Source organism: Embiotoca jacksoni, unplaced genomic scaffold (genome assembly GCF_022577435.1).
Source record: "Embiotoca jacksoni isolate LCO1_2020_lvr unplaced genomic scaffold, fEmbJac1.0.p SCAF_32, whole genome shotgun sequence".
NCBI lineage: Eukaryota > Metazoa > Chordata > Actinopteri > Embiotocidae > Embiotoca > Embiotoca jacksoni.
In genome coordinates this window covers 1,954,795-1,975,257 of record NW_027185384.1, presented here as the reverse complement: position 1 = coordinate 1,975,257, position 20,463 = coordinate 1,954,795, and the positions used below count along the sequence as shown (strand labels likewise).

The 20,463-nt window shown below is 41.4% G+C and overlaps 1 protein-coding gene across 5 annotated transcripts in view; it reads right to left on the bottom strand.

The window, feature by feature from the left end:
- anks1b (ankyrin repeat and sterile alpha motif domain containing 1B) overlaps positions 1–20,463 on the bottom strand; it is a 193,822-nt gene that overhangs the window by 78,034 nt on the left and 95,325 nt on the right. For all 5 annotated transcript variants that reach the window (XM_069164827.1, XM_069164826.1, XM_069164825.1 and 2 more), the window contains exons 11-12: positions 16,779–16,935; positions 7,357–7,493 (exon numbers count right to left, since the gene is read on the bottom strand). In XM_069164827.1, the coding sequence (XP_069020928.1) occupies positions 7,357–7,493; positions 16,779–16,935 (294 nt within the window). The remainder of the gene's footprint in view (positions 1–7,356; positions 7,494–16,778; positions 16,936–20,463) is intronic.

Genomic DNA, 20,463 nt, shown 5'->3' with positions numbered 1-20,463 from the left:
CTTGAGGAGAAACTCCCTGCATGCAACAGCATCTCTGGGGAATGTGCTAATAAATGGCCCACCCATTAGATAAAGAAAATGCAATTCCACATCTAAGACGAGGTGAAATGTACTTTTGGTTGAAGATGATAACGATCATATTGATAATGATTATAATTAGCAGATCAGATGCAGGAAGTCTAGGATGGGGTGTCCACTGCTGATGAATTTAAACTGAAAAGAAGTCGAATTTACTGAGCAAACTGTTGCATCAATGAAAGAACATCAAGTATATTAACTGCACCAAAAATCGAGGGTAATTTATCCAAAATATTGCTGTTTCCATGATGTCTATTTCTTGGCTGCCAGCAGGGGAGTGAAAGGTAATTATAATGATCATCCTGGTTTTAATTGATATTTTCAGTTGTTGGATCAACTTCTCTTCTGTTAACATTGGCATAGAGTTAATGATGCTGGATATGGAGCACAGCATATGTCTTTTTGTTGTCAGTGTTGCCTCGCACGACCACAAAAAGATGTAAACACACCAACTCAGAAGGCGAAATGCTCAGAAGAGCAGCGAGAGTTTGCCGAGGGGGAGACAGAAGAAGAGAATAGAAAACAAAAGGAGTAAACATCCAAACACGCTTTTTCCCTCCACATCCAAAACAAACTCTTAACTGCAACAATCAAATATCGTTCTTCTATTCTTCTTCTTCTTCTGTTATTTCACTCCTTTTTCTTCTCATGACCAAGATTGTTTTTATCATTATTTATTAGAGGTTCGATATGCTTTATGCGGCAGGGTGTAAACTCTCATCTCTCCCTCCACAATCACTGAAGTACAGTCACTTTGAATGATCTCATCCCTCCATTCATCCAAATACATGTTCTCTGAAAAAGTGCTGATTTGTTGGCAAATCAAAAGAAAGTGAGAAAACATACATGCTGAAAATCTGAACATCTCCTCAGTGAGCCATAAAGGATGGAGCATTTATGAGTTATATATGAAATCACCTTTAATGTTTGAGCTCACGCTGTTCTTCATCTGCTTCATCTACCGCTTTCCTGATAATGATTTTTGATACTGCTTTTAAAACGAGAAAACGTGTTACTGGTCGTATTATTACAAAAAAAATTTGTCTCCACAAGAGGAGTCTGTGAACATGGAGAAATCAGCATTATGTAAGATATAAAACAGATATGTTCGATGTTAAATTAAGACATTCAGGAGTGTCAGATGGTGGTGGGTCAAATCATCATCTAAACCATGTCTGTGTGCAGATAAATATCTTTGGATGGTTTCCAGACTTATTGCTGTTCTTTATCCTGCATGTGTCTCACTGATTTGGAAATGCAGATTATTCACTTTTTACAGGTTTTCAAGTTTGCAACCTTCGAGGAAACGGCTTGTTTTTTTGCTTTTGTTTCCTCATAGCAAATAATCTTTTAACTATTGTAAATTCCCTGCCCCCCATTCTCTGCTAGCACTCCACTTGTGTTTATTTACTCTTTCCCTCAGTCAGATGAAACCGTCTTTAATTTTGCCGATCATGCAAAATTGCGAGACACTCAGGAAGCTTTACTGTAGCTCAATTTTAACTGGAAGAAATTTACCCTCCGTTTGGTATTTGTTATAAAGCCTTAAAGCAGTTTTCCCATTAAATCTAAAGCAGCACAAATATAAACGGCCATTCGAGGTCCACAGTCCTCTTGGCTCATAACATGTGTATAAACTGCATGATTAATTGAAATCATCCAAATGCTACACAAAAATCATTTTTAACACGGGTGGGAAAAGCTAGGAAAAAGCTCAGATGTGTGATTCCCAGTGGAGAGTCTTTAGCATCAGTTTGATTCAGCGGCGTTTGACCCACGTCTCTCCTCTCCTGGGCCGGCTGGGAAAGCAAATCTCTAACTCCACACACAAACCCGAAAAGCTTTCATGGTTGTCCCGGCAACTTCAAAAGGTGAAGTGCAGTAAGCCGCCTGCAACGATGCGAGAAATGAACCGATCAGACAAAAATTAAACTAAATTGATCTGTTTTTGCTTCATTAGGTCCCTTTCTCTCGATTTTCTCTCTCTCTTCCCTCCCTTCTCTGAAGGCCAACTTCTATCACGAGTGTGTGGCCTGTTTGTTGATTGTGTTGGCATGTGTGTGGTGTTACATACACAAACAAACTACAATATGGACTGCATAAAGAGCTGGCACGAATGCAGACTGGTTCATAGAAATGCAAGTCACACATGTAGTGTAAATACACAGATCCCAGCATATTTCCCTGAAGATTAATTCACTACAGCGACACCGTCAGAGGGATCATTAAGAGACTGTGTGTGTATTCAGCACAAACACAACCTCAGTGGACGGCTGATTGATAAATGCGAACAGATTAATGAGCTCTAAATGCCAAAGTGATTAGTGATCTCTGTGCGTTAAATAAAGAGATTTTTCGAGTGGAATTAATGTGATACTTTCCACAAATCAATGTGTATTAAAAAGCTGAAACGGTGGCCATCTCATAACTTGATATCAGACTAACAACAAATGTATTTTATCCATTAAATAATTACACACATGGTCTTTTTTGACTAATAGTTTAAACTAAAAATGTAGAAAAATGAGGAAATGTCTCAACTTTAAGGTAATGTCACCTGATTGCTTGTTTTGTTTGCAGAGAATAAATAAAAGTAACTAATATTATGCATAACTACCTGCTTTGTTTACAATCTGTTTTGTGCTCGCAAACAGCCTCTGAGTTGTAGAACAAGATGTTGATTCACAGTGGGATTGATAGTACTAACAACTCTTTTCCATTAGTCTTAGAAAAATCATTTAATTTAATACTAAAATAAATCATATTACTTTACAGTTCTTTAAAATTAAGACCTGGTTTTCCTTAATTTCAGGAGCTGTCTATATTGAAAAGGAGGCCAGTTTTCTTTTTGGATTTAACGAAAAAAAAATTAAAAGGGAGTTTTTGGATATTTTTGTACAGCAGCCTTTTACTATTTTTAACCTTTAGAGATTTTCAATTGGATCTGGTCCAGCCGGGCAGTTTCAGAGTATATCTCTGAACTGGAAAGAGGCCGGCAGTCTTTGCTCTGATCGACCTATTTTGTTTACTATAATTTTACTGTCATGCCAAAATTACTCAACACTGGCGTTAAAACTACAGAAATCACATTTAAGTTCACTTGATCTGTGCCGGACCAAAGAAACCAGCTGTACTTTATGTAAATGAGATCTACACTCGTGTCACTGAGGCCCGATGGGAGATGAGGCTCTTTAAGCGACTCGCTCGAGAGCACCTTGACCTCAGTAAATTGGGAAAATAAGAGAGGAAGTCATTCAGTTTTCTCAGACAGATAATTCAGGGGGATTTTTATAAAGCAAACTGGCTGCTCAACTCAACACTCTGCGGTTGTATCCTATGTGACAGCTGCAGGTTCTTGGCACTGTCACCAAGTGTTTTGTGTCTTCTTTTTTGTGTTTTCTGTGCAGCCTCTCAACCTCTGTAAGCGGAAAAACTATAAATATATTATTTTCACCCTTCAGCATCAGAAACCAGCTGTTCTGCCTTATCTGCACTCCACTCTGTGTGTGTGTTTGTATTCATTCGATCAGGAAAGCTATCCGCTCCATCAGACTGTCACTGTGTGCATTCCTGAATGTGTTCATACATATGGAACAATGTGTTTAGGCGTGACAGTAGATTTGAATGTGTGCAATGCATACTATACTGTACATGTACATGCATCTGTGTGTGTGAAGGTGTGTGAGGTGCCAATATGACACACTTGAAAATCAAACAGGGACGCTGGTCTCTAACAAGACATTTGTGAGAAATGTGACATCTCATGTTTAAGAAGACTTTGTATTACATTGCCAAACGCTAATCTCTATATGATCTGTCTGTGTGTGTGTGTGTGTGTGTGTGTGTGTGTGTGTGTGTGTGTGTGTGTGTGTGTGTGTGTGTGTGTGTGTGCGTGTGTGTGTGTGCGCGTGTGCGTGTGTGTGTGTTTTGTAGTGTTTGATGTGACCATGTGACTGCCTGAGATACCAGCTTTAGCCTTTGTGGCCACAAACACCAGTTCTATCATGTGTTCTCTGTAACCAGGAATCTCACAGGCACATAATGGTTATTACAATTTACTGCTAAGACATACATACACACACACACACAGACAGACAGACAGACAGACACACACACACACACACACACACATAAGCAGCAAAGTAGGACACTGAGCCAGTGAAGCTGATAACCCCATGATGCAGGGTAGGCATCTTGTTTCCACATCTTTCATCTCCTCTGTGTTTCACATCCCATCTCTCCGTGAAGGCTTGAGGAGATCTAACATGTCCGGCTGACAGTTTGGACAAGAACTGAGGGCTAAAGGAATAAAAAAAAAAATTAAAAAAAAAAAAAAATTAAAAAAAATTAAAAAAAAAACAAAACATTAAGCCTGTGGATTTCAGTCAACACAGTTTGTGTGAGCTCTTCACGCTTTTACAAAGTGATCACGTGTTTACTTTCAGGGGCTGACTTGTGGTCAATTCCACAGCAGTATTAGTCATCCATGAGCTGAATAATTTCTTTTAGACCGGGATTTGAAGAGCAAAATGACTCTGAACGCAGCCTTAAGGGGCCTTGTGGCAGAGGGAAGGAGCACGCTGCAAAAAGAGGCCAGGGTCGCAACTCCATGACTTTCACAACAGTCTCCTTTTGTTACTTATTTGATGGAAAATCTCACCCGTGGGGTGAGATACACTCAAACATTTCTAGTACAATCTCACTGGATCCTCATATTTCAAATTTCCTTTTGATTCGCAGTAGAAAACAGAAAAATTAAATCACATCAAATGACTTCAAGTAAGGGTAAATCACTCCCTTTTGAGAGATATGGAGGATTTGCCAGATTATAATCTACATCTACTACTCGTTTCCAATATGAGCAAAAGTAATATCACCATGACGACGTCCTCAACCTTAATATCTACAATATGCAGTAAAAATTCAGCTCTAATTTAAGAAATGTTCCCAGAGGAGGAATCCATGAGATGTACTCGTCATTTTTGTCCAAACAGATCTCCCTTCATTTCATTGCTAGATATGATACAGAATTATAACATTTTTCATCTGATTGTGAAACAGCAATGAACCATGTGATGAAATCTCCTTCATGCACTGTCGGCCTGTTTTCGTACTTTTCCTGAAAATCCCCTTTGGGAGCCTGAAAGCACCACATTGCCATTTGAATATTGAACACAGGAAAAACTCCAGGCTCCTGTATGCATCCTGCGGTACGCTGCAACAGTCATGTGTGTGTCTGGTGCATATTAAGCTGGGTGTACAGTGTGCACTGCAGAAATAGCCAGCGGTAGCACTAACATAAAATGAGATGAATTCTAGAGAATTAATTAGTCGCTGTAAAATTGAACTCTGGTGCTCCTTGATTATGTGCTCTTCAAGCCGAGCGAAGCCCTGCTGGGCACCGCATGTGATCCCGCCGCACACATTACTTAACATGCCAAAGATAGGCCCGTGTTAAGGGTTGAGGGGGTGGGGGAGGAGGGGGGGGATGTGGGAAGGTAAGGAAACAAGGGAGGATGGGGAGTTCAGGTGAGTGAAGAGCATTCAGAGTTGGAAGGTCGAGTTGTGAAGGTCAAAGGAAGCTGTCCATTTTAGGTGAGCTATTTCCTGTCAATCTCAACCCACAATCTTATGCTCTTAGTCAAACTTAATAAGGGAAACTTGTGTCTCTGTCTTTACTAAGGAAAAAAGATGATTAACAAGCTAATTATCAAGCCCCACTTACAAACCTTATGCATTTATCATGCCACAGAAAATGATGAGGTTGTGATGCATCGCTGCACTAATCAGGCCTTCGACTTGGATATTTTTTTTCCTGTGTTTTGTCACACATCATCCGCTCACTGAGAAAACAACTGCCTTTAATTATCAAAGTGTGAAAGGTTCGTGCTGCGCTCGCGTGTCTGATACTGACATCCCGGTAACAGAAGCGAGAGGACCGAATTAATCACAAGTCCCTAATGAGCTTGATTTGTTGCTGCATTTGAATTGCAGAGCGTTCGGAGTTGATCAGTGACTTTACATGAATCTGTCCTGCTGTTGTTGTACAAGTGTGTTACAGGAGCAACAAACAGTGAAGCTCTCTGGCTGTTTCAGCGAATGTTGTCCACTTCTGATATGACAACACCGATGCACATTTAATGCATATTTAATAACCGTACATTGGCTGCCCGGAGGTTGCTCCCCTGAAATAATCGTAATGCGGAGTTTTTATTAGATTCTGCACAAACATGCTGGAGTCATTCCTCTGTATTATTTCATCAGCAGATCATGAGCCCACCTCAGCCTGGATTTCTCCGTCTGCATCACATTAGACATTATATCCACCATGTTATCAATGGCAGGCCTTCACTTTAATGATCAAATGATTGACTACGTAGGGTGGGAGGGAAAAAAAACGTCTGGCACATAGCAAACAGGTCCTGTGTCTTTGTACAGCACGTGTTGTTTACTTGTAGGTAAATTGGCTGTCTGGTTATGAAAGATGAGGATGAGGAGGTGATGGGCTTGGAGGTAGCATAGATCGACAACCAAGTGTTTAACGAGCATGCAGCAGGAGCAGCTGCAGACAACAATCTTTCATTCCCCTTAATTTGCCAAAGTGGCGGTTTACCGATCGGTTTTAAGGGAGACTGCAGAAAGTTTCAAGAAACTTAAAAATAATGATACATAATTTAGATATAATGATAAAGAAGGAAAATCAAACCAAACTGATTGCCATCCTGAAGAGGAGACATCAATCCGTCTGTGTTTCGAGGTCTCTTCACGTCCACAGTCCAGCTTCTTTCACAGAAACCCACAATCAAACTCTCAAACCCAAGTTTCAACGGCTCATCTGTTTGTTTGTTTTACCAGAAAACAATGTTTACGTGCACAAACGTAATGGGAAATTTAGATCCTCCCAGACTCCAAACTGCTACAAGTGTGACTGAGGAGCAGAGAGCAGAGAGAGGAATGCAGATGAAATGAAACAGAGAGAATCAATCAGGCGGAGAGAAGCAGACGGAGATGTTTATCATTGTGAGTGAGTGTGAGTGTGTGTGTGTGTGTGTGTGTGTGTGTGTGTGTGTGTGTGTGTGTGTGTGTGTGTGTGTGTGTGGGTGGGTGCAGGTGTTTAAGCTACTTGTGGGTGGACGCTGTGATGTTCAATAATGCATCAGGTGCTCTGCAACACACTCATTTATGTATATATGTGTGCGCGTGTGTGTGTGTGTGTGTGTGTGTGTGTGTGTGTGTGTGTGTGTGTGTGTGTGTGTGCGCGTGTGTGTGTATATTCACCTGTGGGCGGATGACTCTCTCGATGTTCTTCAGGGCCGTGTCGGGGGAGGGGGGCGAGCAGTCTGGTGTGGGGCCTGTTGAGCAGTTGCCGTGGTTACCGGGCTCCCCCTCACTCACCGTTCCGTGGGACAGGTGACCTTGGAAGGAGGAAGAGAGTGAGACGCAGGTACAGAGATTAAAAAAAAGGGAGATTTTCTTCACAGTGTTGCGTTGCGTTGTATACATCTTGCTAAAATATACCTACCATTGGTGGCAGTCTAAATCTATCAAAGGTAAAAAAGAAAGAAAACTTTGGTATATTTTCAGCATGTTCATCAGCATCACAGACTTTTTTTTTACCGGCACATTACTTCACAGGAGTCAGTGTGACGCTGCAGCAGCCAACGAGCTCAACTAGCTTTTATATTGCTTTAGAAATGCTCCTTTGTGCAAACTGTGAGAAAAGTGACAAATGAAAAAGAGGGTTCTGCTCAACACTTAATGCATCACAGTGTATTTCCACCTAACAATGGACGGGCAAGCACAGATGTTTTAGCACGAGTGAGAGGTGAGAAGAGATTCGACAAGCCTCAGCAACAGGCACATTAGGAAAATATGACTGCTGTCCAGTGCAGTTTCATGTCTATCTCAGCTCCATACGCAGAAACACACAGCGTGCGTCTGAGTGCAGAAATGAGTGTCGGAGCTAATTTCCCAGGTGTAAGAGCATTTAACAGACGAGGGGGGGGGGTGGGGGGGGCGCAAGAAAAAGAAAAGAAGGAAAGAAAGACGAGAGAAGTGCTGAAGTAGCCCGAATTAAATTTTAGATGGGGAGAGCATCTGTCTTAATCAACTGGAAGAGACACAAACAACACACCTTTCCCAAGATACAGTTGTCACAGGTACACACACACACACACACACACACACACACACACACACAAGCCAGTTGCTTTCTGTCAACTGCCACCTGCCTACATGGATCCTATTAGACGGCAAAATATCATCCAATTATGATGCGAGACCCAGCCAGGACTATTAACACACAGACACAGACACACACACACACACACACACACACACACACACACACACACACTGACAGTGACATCACTGTAGTTTAAAGATACATTATGAAAGATCAATTATCTCATCATAAATGAAAAACTGAACATAAAAGCAGAATTCCTCGTTTTAACTGGGATGTTGCTGATGGTGTGATTTTTCACAACTCCCACAAATCCTCTTCACCTATTCAAAAAGAACAAATGCAAACTGGGAAAAACGTGGAGCTTCTGCTGATGTTTTGCATAATGACACAATATACAGTGTCCTGTTATCTAATGTGCTGCAAACACCTGTACATCATATTTGACAGGTTGTTTAGGATGCGGAGGAGGACATTTAATCTTCTGTGTTCTCGCAAAACAACCAAATAGGTGACAGACAGCAGAAGAATAGTGTCAAATTTTTATGTCATTATACTTGAACAATATTGTAGTTTCCTTTGTCACTTTCCTGCCAGCATTTTTGGCAGGTTTTGTCCAACTTTTTCATTCTTCTGTAAATAGTTTATTCTTGATTATGACTGATTCTTTCCTTTCAGTACATGTACAGTATGTTGAGACAGTTAAAAACCCCGGATAGTGGAAGGGCTGTAGCAAGGATTTTTAGAAATAAACACATTAAGAGTCTAAAATGCATGAAACTGTAAACTCAGTCAAGATTGTTTAAATGCCTACAACAAATACAAATAACATGAAGATAAGGACCTCAGCGGGAGATCCGCCTCTGGATAGTGTTATTGACATGGTCAAAGTCATTGGTGTCCAATTGTAAGTCGAGGCCGTCGTACACTTAGCTGACACCGTTACCGTGTCTTTTAAAGACGTTGTTTTTTTTTAAACATCTGCTCATTTGTTGCTGGAGGATCATTACATCTGATTGTTTAAGAGGTGAGCAGAAAATCAAAGAATACTAACCCCGGTTCCATCTTTGCTTTGTCCCTTTCCAGGAAGTCAGGATTCAAATGGCTTTGCACAACAGGACAACTACCTTTGAAACGTGTATGAACTCAATTTATGTTTGATCTTACTTGTTATCTCACTACAGTTGAGATTTTGCTTATTGTTTATCTGCATCGTTGATACTTGCTCATGATTATCTTTTTTTTTTTTTTTTTAATTTTTAAGCACAACCAAACTTTTGAGATATTTATAAAGTATGTTTAAAATATCCATCCAAGAAGCATTTAAACTACAACGAGTTTTTGGACTTTGTGTGAGAACACTTCAAACTTCCTTCTGGGGTCACATCCTCATTAGAGATGTAATCATAATGAGAAAAGACAAGCGGTAAAATAAACTCGCAATAGAGAGAGAAGTCCAAGGTTTACCAAGATGTACGCCTCATGAAACACATTTAGACACAACTAAGAGTCCTTGAAACACAATTTAATAACTTCACATACGGTTATTAATAGCTAAAATACTTCACTAAAATCTGAATAACTCAACCTTGTGTGAAGATTTTGCAAGCCCCACTTCAGTCTGTCCATTTTCATTTTGACAGCTCCGGTGTGCAGCTGCTGTAAAACTGAAAGTGTTTGCTGCTGCTCCAGGATTTGCCACCATCTCCCCTCCTATTTTTATTTTTATTTTCTACAGTCTGGCTGCAGACATGTACACACACATCTGTCCTGCAGGAAAAGTGACACAGCTTCCCGGCGCGCTTTCACATCAATCAAACGTGTGTGTGTGTGTGTGTGTGTGTGTGTGTGTGTGTGTGTGTGTGCGTGTGTGTGTGTGCGTGTGTGTGTGTGTGTGTGTGTTCAGGTGTGTGCATGCCTGTGCAAACACAGACGGTGATGCCTACTAGATCTTACTTAAGGCAGTGCTAGTACGGAGCTCAAGACAGCCAGGAATACACACACATATTATAAAGGAAGTGCTCTGGAGCGAAATCGATGATTAGCTGTGGGCGTAAATAGATAAAATAGAAAATGGAAAAATGAGAGAGGGAGAGACGATAGGTAGGATGTAACATATATAGATAAAAACTGAGGTTTTTTTTGTCCTGTCGAGTAAATAAGCCCGTCAGCACCTAAGCCTTTTGATGATGGATGTGAGATATGTCTGTGTGTGTGTGTGTGTGTGTGTGTGTGTGTGTGTGTGTGTGTGTGTGTGTGTGTGTGTTCAGCTTCCTTCTGATCCGCTTTGGGCTCACTCCTGGGAAACACAGTCCTCGTTGCCAGAGGGAATGTGTGTTTGTATGTGAGCGTGCATACACACAAGCGCAAATACATAACACATGCACGAGTGTCTACATGTCATAAATGCAGGCTGTCATACTCATTTACATCCGTATGCCTTATGTTGATGTGTGTGTGAGACTGTGAGAGATAATCTATTAATATGTACAACTTTTAAATGCTTTAACATTCTTTCACAGACTCGGATGTTTTCGGCGCGCCGACCAAACACAGACGCGTACGTGATACAAAGCATGACGGAGCCAGTATTTACACCGACTACGTCTCTGTGCAGATCCAAGGCCAGCTGCACGGTTCATTACCGCAGGCATGCAGCGGTGTGTAGAGGAGGTGTGCGTCTAAGTGAGTGTTTGGTGTGAGCACGAGTCCAATCAGCCGTCGTCTTCCTGCTCGCCTAACAGAGGTGTTCATGGGGCCGTCAGCTCGGCCTCGACGCCACTCTGAGAACGTTTCATATGTATGCTGGGTGTGTGTGTGTGTGTGTGTGTGTGTGTGTGTGTGTGTGTGTGTGTGTGTGTGTGTGTGTGTGTGTGTGTGTGCGAGCGTGCAGCTTCCCTGACATGTTCTCTTCTACATCACTGTCAAATTACAACTGAGCTCTTCACACCACAGTCGTGATTTGATCAAATTCTGAGTAACCGTAAAAAAAAAAATATATATATATATATATGTATAGTATAAATAATTGAAAGGTGAATCAAAGGTATTACGTTTTGTTAATGCTCTGCTTTGAGAACATTTTCTCGATTCCCACTTTTCGAAGTGGTTTTGGGTATCGGTTGTACAAGATCGTTCCCACAGAGAATTTTAAATCCGAATTTTTAATATTTTCATGAAATCAAACCCCATTTCTGATTCTACGTCTGGTATGCAATTTTCTCTACAATAGCCATTAAGTGTATTCACATGTACATAGTGTTCTATATTGTAGTTTTCATCACTACCATCAACTTACCTGCACACAGTATATATACACTATGAATGTATTTGTTTACACTGTAAATAAATACATCAGCTTGTTTTTTCAGTTACATTTATGACAAAGTTGCTGCTTAAGGAGGTTTGGTTCAAGTAAATAAGACAATGAAGTTGAAAATGAAAATTTAATACAAAAAGAACCACTTCCTTATAGCCTGTGCATTAATTATAATAAAGACAAGTAACACCTTACACGTTTTGTTTCTTTCAGTTCATAATTCAAATTCTGAAGTGCATAGATTAACTTTATTCTTTTGACTTTTGTCTCTTTTAAAAGGACAGCTCTTCAAATAAACCATTTGTCCCAAAACCACAGCACCAAAGTGATTTAGAAAAACTTGGACTTCAAAAAGTAAACTAGATATTAAAGACTAGATAGAAATGCCTGTCAGTGCAAACAAACAAAACGACACAACTGCAATGAAACAAATCTTACTCACTAAACTAAAAAACGGAAATCTAAGACTCAAAACTAAAATAAATGTAAAACTGATTGAGTGTGACCGTGTGTTAAACGTTCTTTGCAGTGAACAGGAAGACACTTTATTGCCTCTCTTTCAACAAGTCAATGGGCCTCGACCCTTTTAATGGCAAAGCCCTGATACCACTACATGCAGCCATTAGGCACTCTGAGCCTCCAGAGACAAACAAAGTGGGATAAATGGAGCGAGATGCAGCAACATCATCGCGTTATCTACCAGAGAGAAGAGACGGTGAAAGTTAACATGGGAGGAAGAATAAGAAACTAATGGACTGAAGTCTTTGTTCCTAAAACTTTCAGGTAGTGGCACTGCAGTGTGTACCTACCTGTGACTGGCTAATTTGAACTCATTCACAGATAGAGCATGGTTTTAATTGCTTTGACAACGCCACTTTAACGTGCCTCTTTAACATAATCCAGGTGGCAGCTAATAAAAATCAACAGGATGATTAAGCCGAGACAAACAGGCAGCAACTTTTTAAGACTCCTAAAGTATTACAAATTCTGCCACTGCTAAAATGTGATCAACCTAAGTGCAAAGAGGTCACATGACAAAGAAAAAGGCCAACTATAGTTTTCATACTGCTGCTATAAATCAGGAATTTCAGATATTTCCCTGTATGACTGAGATGTTTGAAACAATATGGAGGACTTTTGAAGTGTTGTAGGGGACACAAACATAGCAACATAGGCTTGTCCTTTCATGTTGCACACGTCGGCAGTGGCTTGTTTACCCGTTGAAGACAAGTATGTGTTTGTCTCAGGATGAGTCAGTCGATATCAGAAGAGAAGCACTTTCGCTCTAACCGCTTGGCAACGCTCTGTGCTTTCTGTCTGCTCCATACGTGACTGGAGGCTGCGAGGCTTCGCCTGCAGGTCCCTGCTCACCATTATGCTACCTGCAGGATCGCATTTCACCTGAGATGCTTCTGTGTGTCTGTAATCTGGCCGTGAATAACACAGCAATCACGTGTGCTTCAAAGCTATTGTTGGTGCGGCCGTTGGACTGTTAAATGGCGTGAATATCAGAATCGCAAACATTCAGGAATTGTATCAAGAACTTTGCTTTTAATACCAAAAAAAACAAATCTGAAATGTCTTCAGGTTAAACCTGCAAATATTGAACCGTGAAGAAATAGCCATTGTGAAAATCTGTCATTTATTTATTTTTGTCTGGTGACATATTTGCTTAAACTGAGGCACAAAACAACAGCCATGTTTTATATAAACTGTCAAAAACCAATGCCTCCAAATAACTGCTTATTTTTGCATTCCTGTGTGTCTCGTGTTTGAGACTGCTGCTGTTTGTGATCTGACCGTCCCTGCTACCTTGCTACGTTTCACAATTACGTAGCTGCATGCCAGGACTATGGATTGCTTTAAATATGGATGTAAAGAATCGACGAACTCTAAAATGCAGATGCTCCACACACATCTTCAAACTGACCGCTCAGAAGATCTTTACAATCAGCACAGTATCAAGTTGTACAACCGAGATTAGTGTCACCAATTCACGATCCAATGAAATATGAAATATGGTCACAATCTCCCCGTCTGTTTCTGAGTTATGGTGTTCAATAATGGACAGAAAAGTATTTTGCAGAACATTTCAGTGTCAGAGTGAAGGTAAGCTTTAACGTTTTAGATATAAAATGTCATCACTTCCCCATGTTATTCTACTAGACATTTGAATGAAAGTTTGGCATAATGTTGAAGTCGTCGCCAAATGTTTGAGAAGTCACAGTGACCTTTGACCCCCAAAATGGAATCAGTTTGTGCCAGGTTTGAAGAAATGACCTCAAGCCGTTCGTGAGATATCACGTTGACAAGGATGGGACAGATGTGCGGCCACAGTGACCTTTGACCCCCCCCCAAATCCATTTAGTTCATCCTCGAGTCTACTTGAACATTTGCGGCAAATTTGAAGAAATATTATTAAGCTGTTCTTGAGATGGAAGTATAATCCAGATTTGATGCACAAAATGACTGCCTGACGCATCGAGCAGCAGGATTATGCACACAAATCAGCGTTCAGCGTACTTTGCATGATAAAAGAAAATAATTCCTCGTCCGAAATGACAGCTGCCATGTCAGGGGGCATGTGGTGCAATGAGATATAACATCCCCACGAGTACGGCGGCATCTAAAGTGGCACTGTGTTTCTACCAGGTCGAGGAGACTCTCAGGACATCTCAGACAATCTCAGACTACACCCGTGAAATGCAGGGAATTGTTTGGGTTGGCAGTTTCGGTGACGACAGGTCCCGAGTGTTTCTGTGGCGGCTGGGCTGAGTGACAGTCAGCAGATGGAGTTTGATAATGCTGCTTCGGGGAACACTGTAGTGTCTCCATCACCACAAGGGTGAGACTGCAGCAGCACAGGAGAGCAGGATATCTAGCAGGGCTTCAACTATTTAGAAAAAGGTTTGGTTTTCATTTGTATCAAATTCCGTTTCTCTTAGTTTAACTTGGTTGTATATGGATGTTCACTTGTTTGAATAAACACTTTAAAAAAAATTTGTTTAAGGTTATGTAGTACTATGGGATCTATTTAGAGATTTTAATCACACACATGCTACATTTATTTCTTGGCATTTCTTGGCATTTTTCATCAGTATTTAATTGTTTATTCCTTCATTCCCGTTTCAAATATTTATCAATTTGTACGCGATATGTTCTTGGCACAGTGTAAGACACTCCTGCTGTGCTTTCTTCATATTTGATATTTATTTATATATTCTAATATTTGTCATCTATGCTTCCTCCAATTGCATTACTGTGTATTGTTGCTGCCAAATCCCAAGACTCATTTCAGTTTCATTACAACCTACCAACGAGAAAATCAAATGAAAGTGATCATGAAACATTAAAACAAGCTGATTTGCATTACAAAAAAGTAATTATCTCATACGGCTGGCTTAATAAAGCATTTGCCAGCACAGACAGTTTCAAGACTCGATAACGAACCATTCTTATCGAGGAGGATCATTTTTTGCAGTGTGATGCACCAACTCTCTCTCGTCTCTTCCCTTCTCCTCATCTCAGCCCGCCTTTCCCCGTTCCTTCATCATCACATCCTTCCTCTCGGAGGCAGATAAAGAGGGACTGACTCACACCCATGACCAATTAGTCTGACATGTGACTGGACTCCAAACAGGAATCCAGGATTTTCGCTCCTGCTGCGTCACAGATTCACATTCATGAAGCAGACTCAGCCCGAGTCGACCCTCCAACTTCGCCAACGGCGAGTGTGATCTGCCCTCTTTCCATCCCAGCATCCAGTCTGTCTCCCTGCAACAAGACTGTGTCTGCAGCCGGTGAGGCGTTATGCATCCCTAGTCATCTTTTACCAAAGGTATGGAAATGCCTCACCTCTCGCTCCTGCCTCACCTCTCCATCTCACTCTCTGAGTCTCGTGCTTTCATTAAGTCAGGTTACTGCACTCAGAGCACCGAGAACAAACAACACCCACACTGCTCATTTACGTCAGTGAAGCAATTTTCCACCTAAAGACAGTTTGACATGAAGCAGCTCACCTCCCGGCTCACGCAGACAATCTGCACTGTATACTGACAGTTCAGCACTTCACGATTCTGCAGCCAATCACAGGCGAGATGCAGTGTGGAAACACGCACGCACACACACACACACACACACACACACACACACACACACACACACACACACACACACACACACACACACACACACCAAGCCTCTACAGTCGCCTCATGTTGGGGGGGGGGGGGGGGAGTGTCACTAGCAAGACAGTTCCCATGGCAACATACAGGTGACTCACCAGCCAGTGATGCAGTTGCCGTGACAACGTGCAGTGTGTAGCATCGCTATGGGAGCCGAGTGAAGAGCACATTGTGGGTGTTTTTGTTGTCGTGGGTGTCGAAGTATAACCGCCGCAGACCAAACAAGTGTCGAGCAAACAGAATCGACTGAGAGGTCAGAGGCGGGAGGATTCGCTCATTCTGAATCCAACACTGGAAACACATTTGAAGACTGTGGATAGCAGGGAAAAGGTACACTTGAACCAGGAATAAATCTATTCTGGCTATAAACCCCTATTTAGACAGGGTTTATTTAGTTGCCCTGCTTCTCTGTGACTAAACGCACCTGTCTGGAGGACTTTTTAACTATTCTTAAATCGCAGGAGGTAAATCAGCAAAAGACCAACCGGCCAGGTGTCTTTCAGTCTGTGCAGGTTCTCAGTCTTCCAGGTCACGGTGTTTTCAAGTGTTACCTGAAGGCAACTGCACTCGCTTTGAGGTCCTCGAAGACGTCATCTGAAAGGCTCCTTCAGTTCTAACTAACTGATTGAGGAGGCATTTGACCTCATGTGGGGTCGTTGACCCACATCGTGTGAGTCATACAGGTCATATGACTCATATGACCCTCGCAATTTCCTGCAGATGAGGAGTGGGCTACAAGTGACACCACATAAAGAAAAAGCTTTATACAACTTTTTTCACATATGCAGCAGAAGCTAGTAGTCATAGTAACAAGACCTAAAACGGTTTACATAAAAAGTCTGTAAAGTTTCCTTTTAAGATGATGTACATAAGGTTAAACATTCCAGTATAACAAACAACTAAGAAAAAGGAATGAACGTTTTCAGGAAGGGGTCAGCTTCATTTAAGAAACTGAATCCTGCACTGCAGCTGGTACACAATCTAAAAGTGTGATTGTCTTTGCGTGTCCTACCATTGCGTGGGCAGGCGTTGAGGCGGTGGTTGATATCGAGGGAGCACGGTTTCCGAGTGACGGCGGTGGTCACCGACTCGTACGGGTTGTCCTCGTCCTCCGGCAGGAAAACGTCCAGTGACGGAGACGTGACGATGTCCGCGGAGCGCTTCGAGTCCTGAGAGAGGGACGGACAGAAAAACAGAGACAGAGAAATGACGAGTTAATAAGTATTTGTTAAACATATCGCATTCGCCGACAACAAGAACAATCTGATGTCCGCTTTTCTTTCCACAGCTATAATTGTGCACATTTTAGTTGAATGACTCCAATGGGAACAACCAGCAGTGCTTCAGTCATTGAGCCAAACACAAACACACCACACTAATTATATTATTAATTATGTACTGCAGCACTGCTGGCCTATTATCCACTCCAACAGACCCACACATGATGTATCATGGTAATGAGCTGTGTTTGGAACATAAAGTGAAGAGTCCAGCTGCACAGATATGAAAGATGGAGAGCACAGCAACATAAACTCATACAAAACATACACAGGGTCTATTCAGGGTCACCATTGTTTTGGTTCTTGCCCATCTTTGTATTCACCTTCACCCGAGGCGCATTATTACAAACAGAAAAACAGAAAACAACCAAATAAATGAGCTCAGTCATCTCTGAGTTCAGCTCAAGGCCCTCATTCACACTCCAGCGTGTTCACTAAATAGGATTATCATGTAAGATTCAGGATGGTGTTATCTCAAAATGAAAGGTTGGAGGAAGTTTGGATTTTTTTTTTGTGCTTCTTTTTTTTTTTTAAATCCTGGAGAAGAGTTGCTTGAGGACTTCTTGGTCCTCTGTGATTATTCTGATCAACAAGGTTTTGTTTAAGCTTTTTTTTTTTCCTGCTATAAAACTGTTGCGAGTACCTTCAAATGAGCAGTAGATTGTTTTAATAGCTACAATCTTTGGGTTTAACGGTTTAATGTGATAATTGTGCTGCAAGGTAAAATCCTAAAATATAACAGGATAAGAGGTTTTATAATCTCAAACCTTAATATATACAATACAGAGCCTTAATTTCAATTCATTAGCTGATCACAGAAGTGGCTGCTGATCAGTCATGGACTACAGCTTCAGGGTCTCATCACATGGTCTGAATGGAGAAGAAGAGAGAAACATAACTGCTGTTATGTTTCAGGGAATGTGTGCCCGTTTTATCAGTAGAGACAACAGTCCGGTCGAACCTCTCAAAACAGAATCTGTTTTGTCTCCGGAAAGCAGCTGCTGTTTTCTAATGAGGCGCTTTTACAAGAACCGCTGAACTTTCAAAATTGTGGCAAAGGTGACAAAAATGAGCAAAAAATGTAAAACTAAGTCTTAAAGAAATCAAACAGAAAAAAAAACCCGCAAGCAGGTAAACCGAGCAATTTATCACTCAATGAACTCAGGATTAAAAGCACACAAACACAAAGCAACCAGGAGCATGAGACCATCGCTGAATAAGAGTGCTTGCAAATATTTAACTTTTCTCAATGAACTATTTTGTTTTATCTTATTCGGGGATGATGAAGTGTCTCATAGTTTATGTTCGGTTCTCTGCTTTACATTTAGAGATTGGGAGTTTGAATATATCTGAATCCAATACACCAATAAACCCTCTTTAATTCTATCTTCTCTCCTTGAGTATCTCTGGAGTCCCCATCGATTCTCACCACTCCCCAATGACGCTCCAGTGCTAATAAAAACAGCCCCTGTCTAATGTTATTAGATTATTAATGGGACGCAAATAATTATCTTCCATATGTCTAAGTTATAATTTGCATATTAAAAGAAATATATCAATGATATTTATCTACAGGGACTTGCAGCAATCAACTCTCATTTGAAGTTAAATGATTAAGATTTAATTTAAGGAAATGTTTGTTCGGGTCCTTTATATAACAGGCTTCTCTCTGGGCATTTCAGGAGAATTTCACGTTGCATTTTGTTGCGGCGCTGGTGAAAAGGTTGAGCCCCAAAGGGCTCCGCGAGGGAGCTGGAGCCCAAAAGGTCCCTTATCTGTGAGGCAGATGTGTGCCGGGAAAGAAAGAAAACCAAGAGTGAGTGATGTGAAGTAAGGAAAAGGTTACAGGGCCGAGCGTCGTTTCAGCCAAAGAGACAAAACATTTATTTCCAGTGACGCAGCCTCTGGATGTGTCTCTCTCCCGTAACGCCACACTCCATCTTCATTTCTGAGGTGTCTCTTGGCAACCTGCCCCTGCTCGTACCCTTCCTAATGGGATCAGTGGGTAACTTGTCGCCATGGTGACAAGTTCATATGTGTGGCTGTTCTCAACATTGCTTCAGATATATTTCTCAACCCTGTGACTCCATTATTCCCTCCTTCGCCTTCTTCCAACCTCCTTCCCTCATTAAACAGCCATTTCTCACCCTGTCATTGTCCGCTACTACATTACCCACACTGCATCAGGCCATCAATCACGCACTGAGCACACTCAAAACGGATTAATCATTCCGGCTGATGGAGCAATCAGTCCTCTGATGATTTCTCTCGCGCACACCCTCTGCGCTCAATCTAAGATTTATTTCACAGTGCATTTTATTAAAGGGCTTTCAAACTCAAAGCCCCCTCTCTCTCACTTCGCCGCTCTGTCTCCATCAGCTCTCAATTAGACTGCCATTACCAGCTAATGGAGATCCAGTCGTCTGAGCCTTCGCTCCACAGGTGGCTGCAGCCAAAAACTGACACTGATTCGACGTGACAGCCTGGTTAGCGGCAGGTTTCACTCACTGAGCTGAAGGAAAGGTTGAGAGCGTGCTGATGGAGCCATGCAGAGTCGGTTGCCGATGGTTCAGTTCAGTTAAAATGTGCAATAAATCATCTTCACATTTATTTTGAGACTTCAAGTAACAGCAATTTATCTCACACTGCATGTTTAGATGTACCATAGTGATCCCCGTAGTTTTAAAGTACACACAAAGTGTCATATTAATGTGGAAAAACACTTCAAAGGTGTTAATATTACCACTTGTCTTCACCTACCAAAGGCTTTATAAATTCACAGGATGCTACGCTAACACTATGCTCATACACCAAAGTAAGACACTACCAAGAACAAAGCCTCAGCATCACGGTGAGAGTGGGCAGCATCTGACGGGGGTTGTCAAGTGCTTTGGCAATGTTACCTTTCCTCAAAGCCACAACATCATACATGCTATATACAACCACCAATACCATTCCTAACTTAATATTAGTTCCACTATACGGTTCAAATTTTTTTTGGGAATTAATGCCTTAATAGCCTAGATCGATGTTTGTGTAATTAGGTTATTATAGGAGAACCTGATTACTGGCCTGCTGCATGAATACATGGATTCACAATAATCAGGAGATTACTGTGAGTAACCCGCTGCCTTGTGTGGATGTGCACGTATTGCTAATGTGTGTCATCAGGAAGGAAATGCACAGCGTGACTTTGAAGCCTGAAGCCAGGACACGATACAGTTCTACGTAACAAATGAATATTAAGCTTTCCAAGTTGAGACGGTTACTGGAAGTGAAAGCAGATTGAAACAGAAACAGAGAGAAGTGGAAGCATCGTCTTTGTGACAGGAAATTACAGGGTTACAGCGATATTCAGTCCTGACTGAAGAATAGACAATCAGCACGACAAAATGTGATGGAAGAGGCAACCAATCA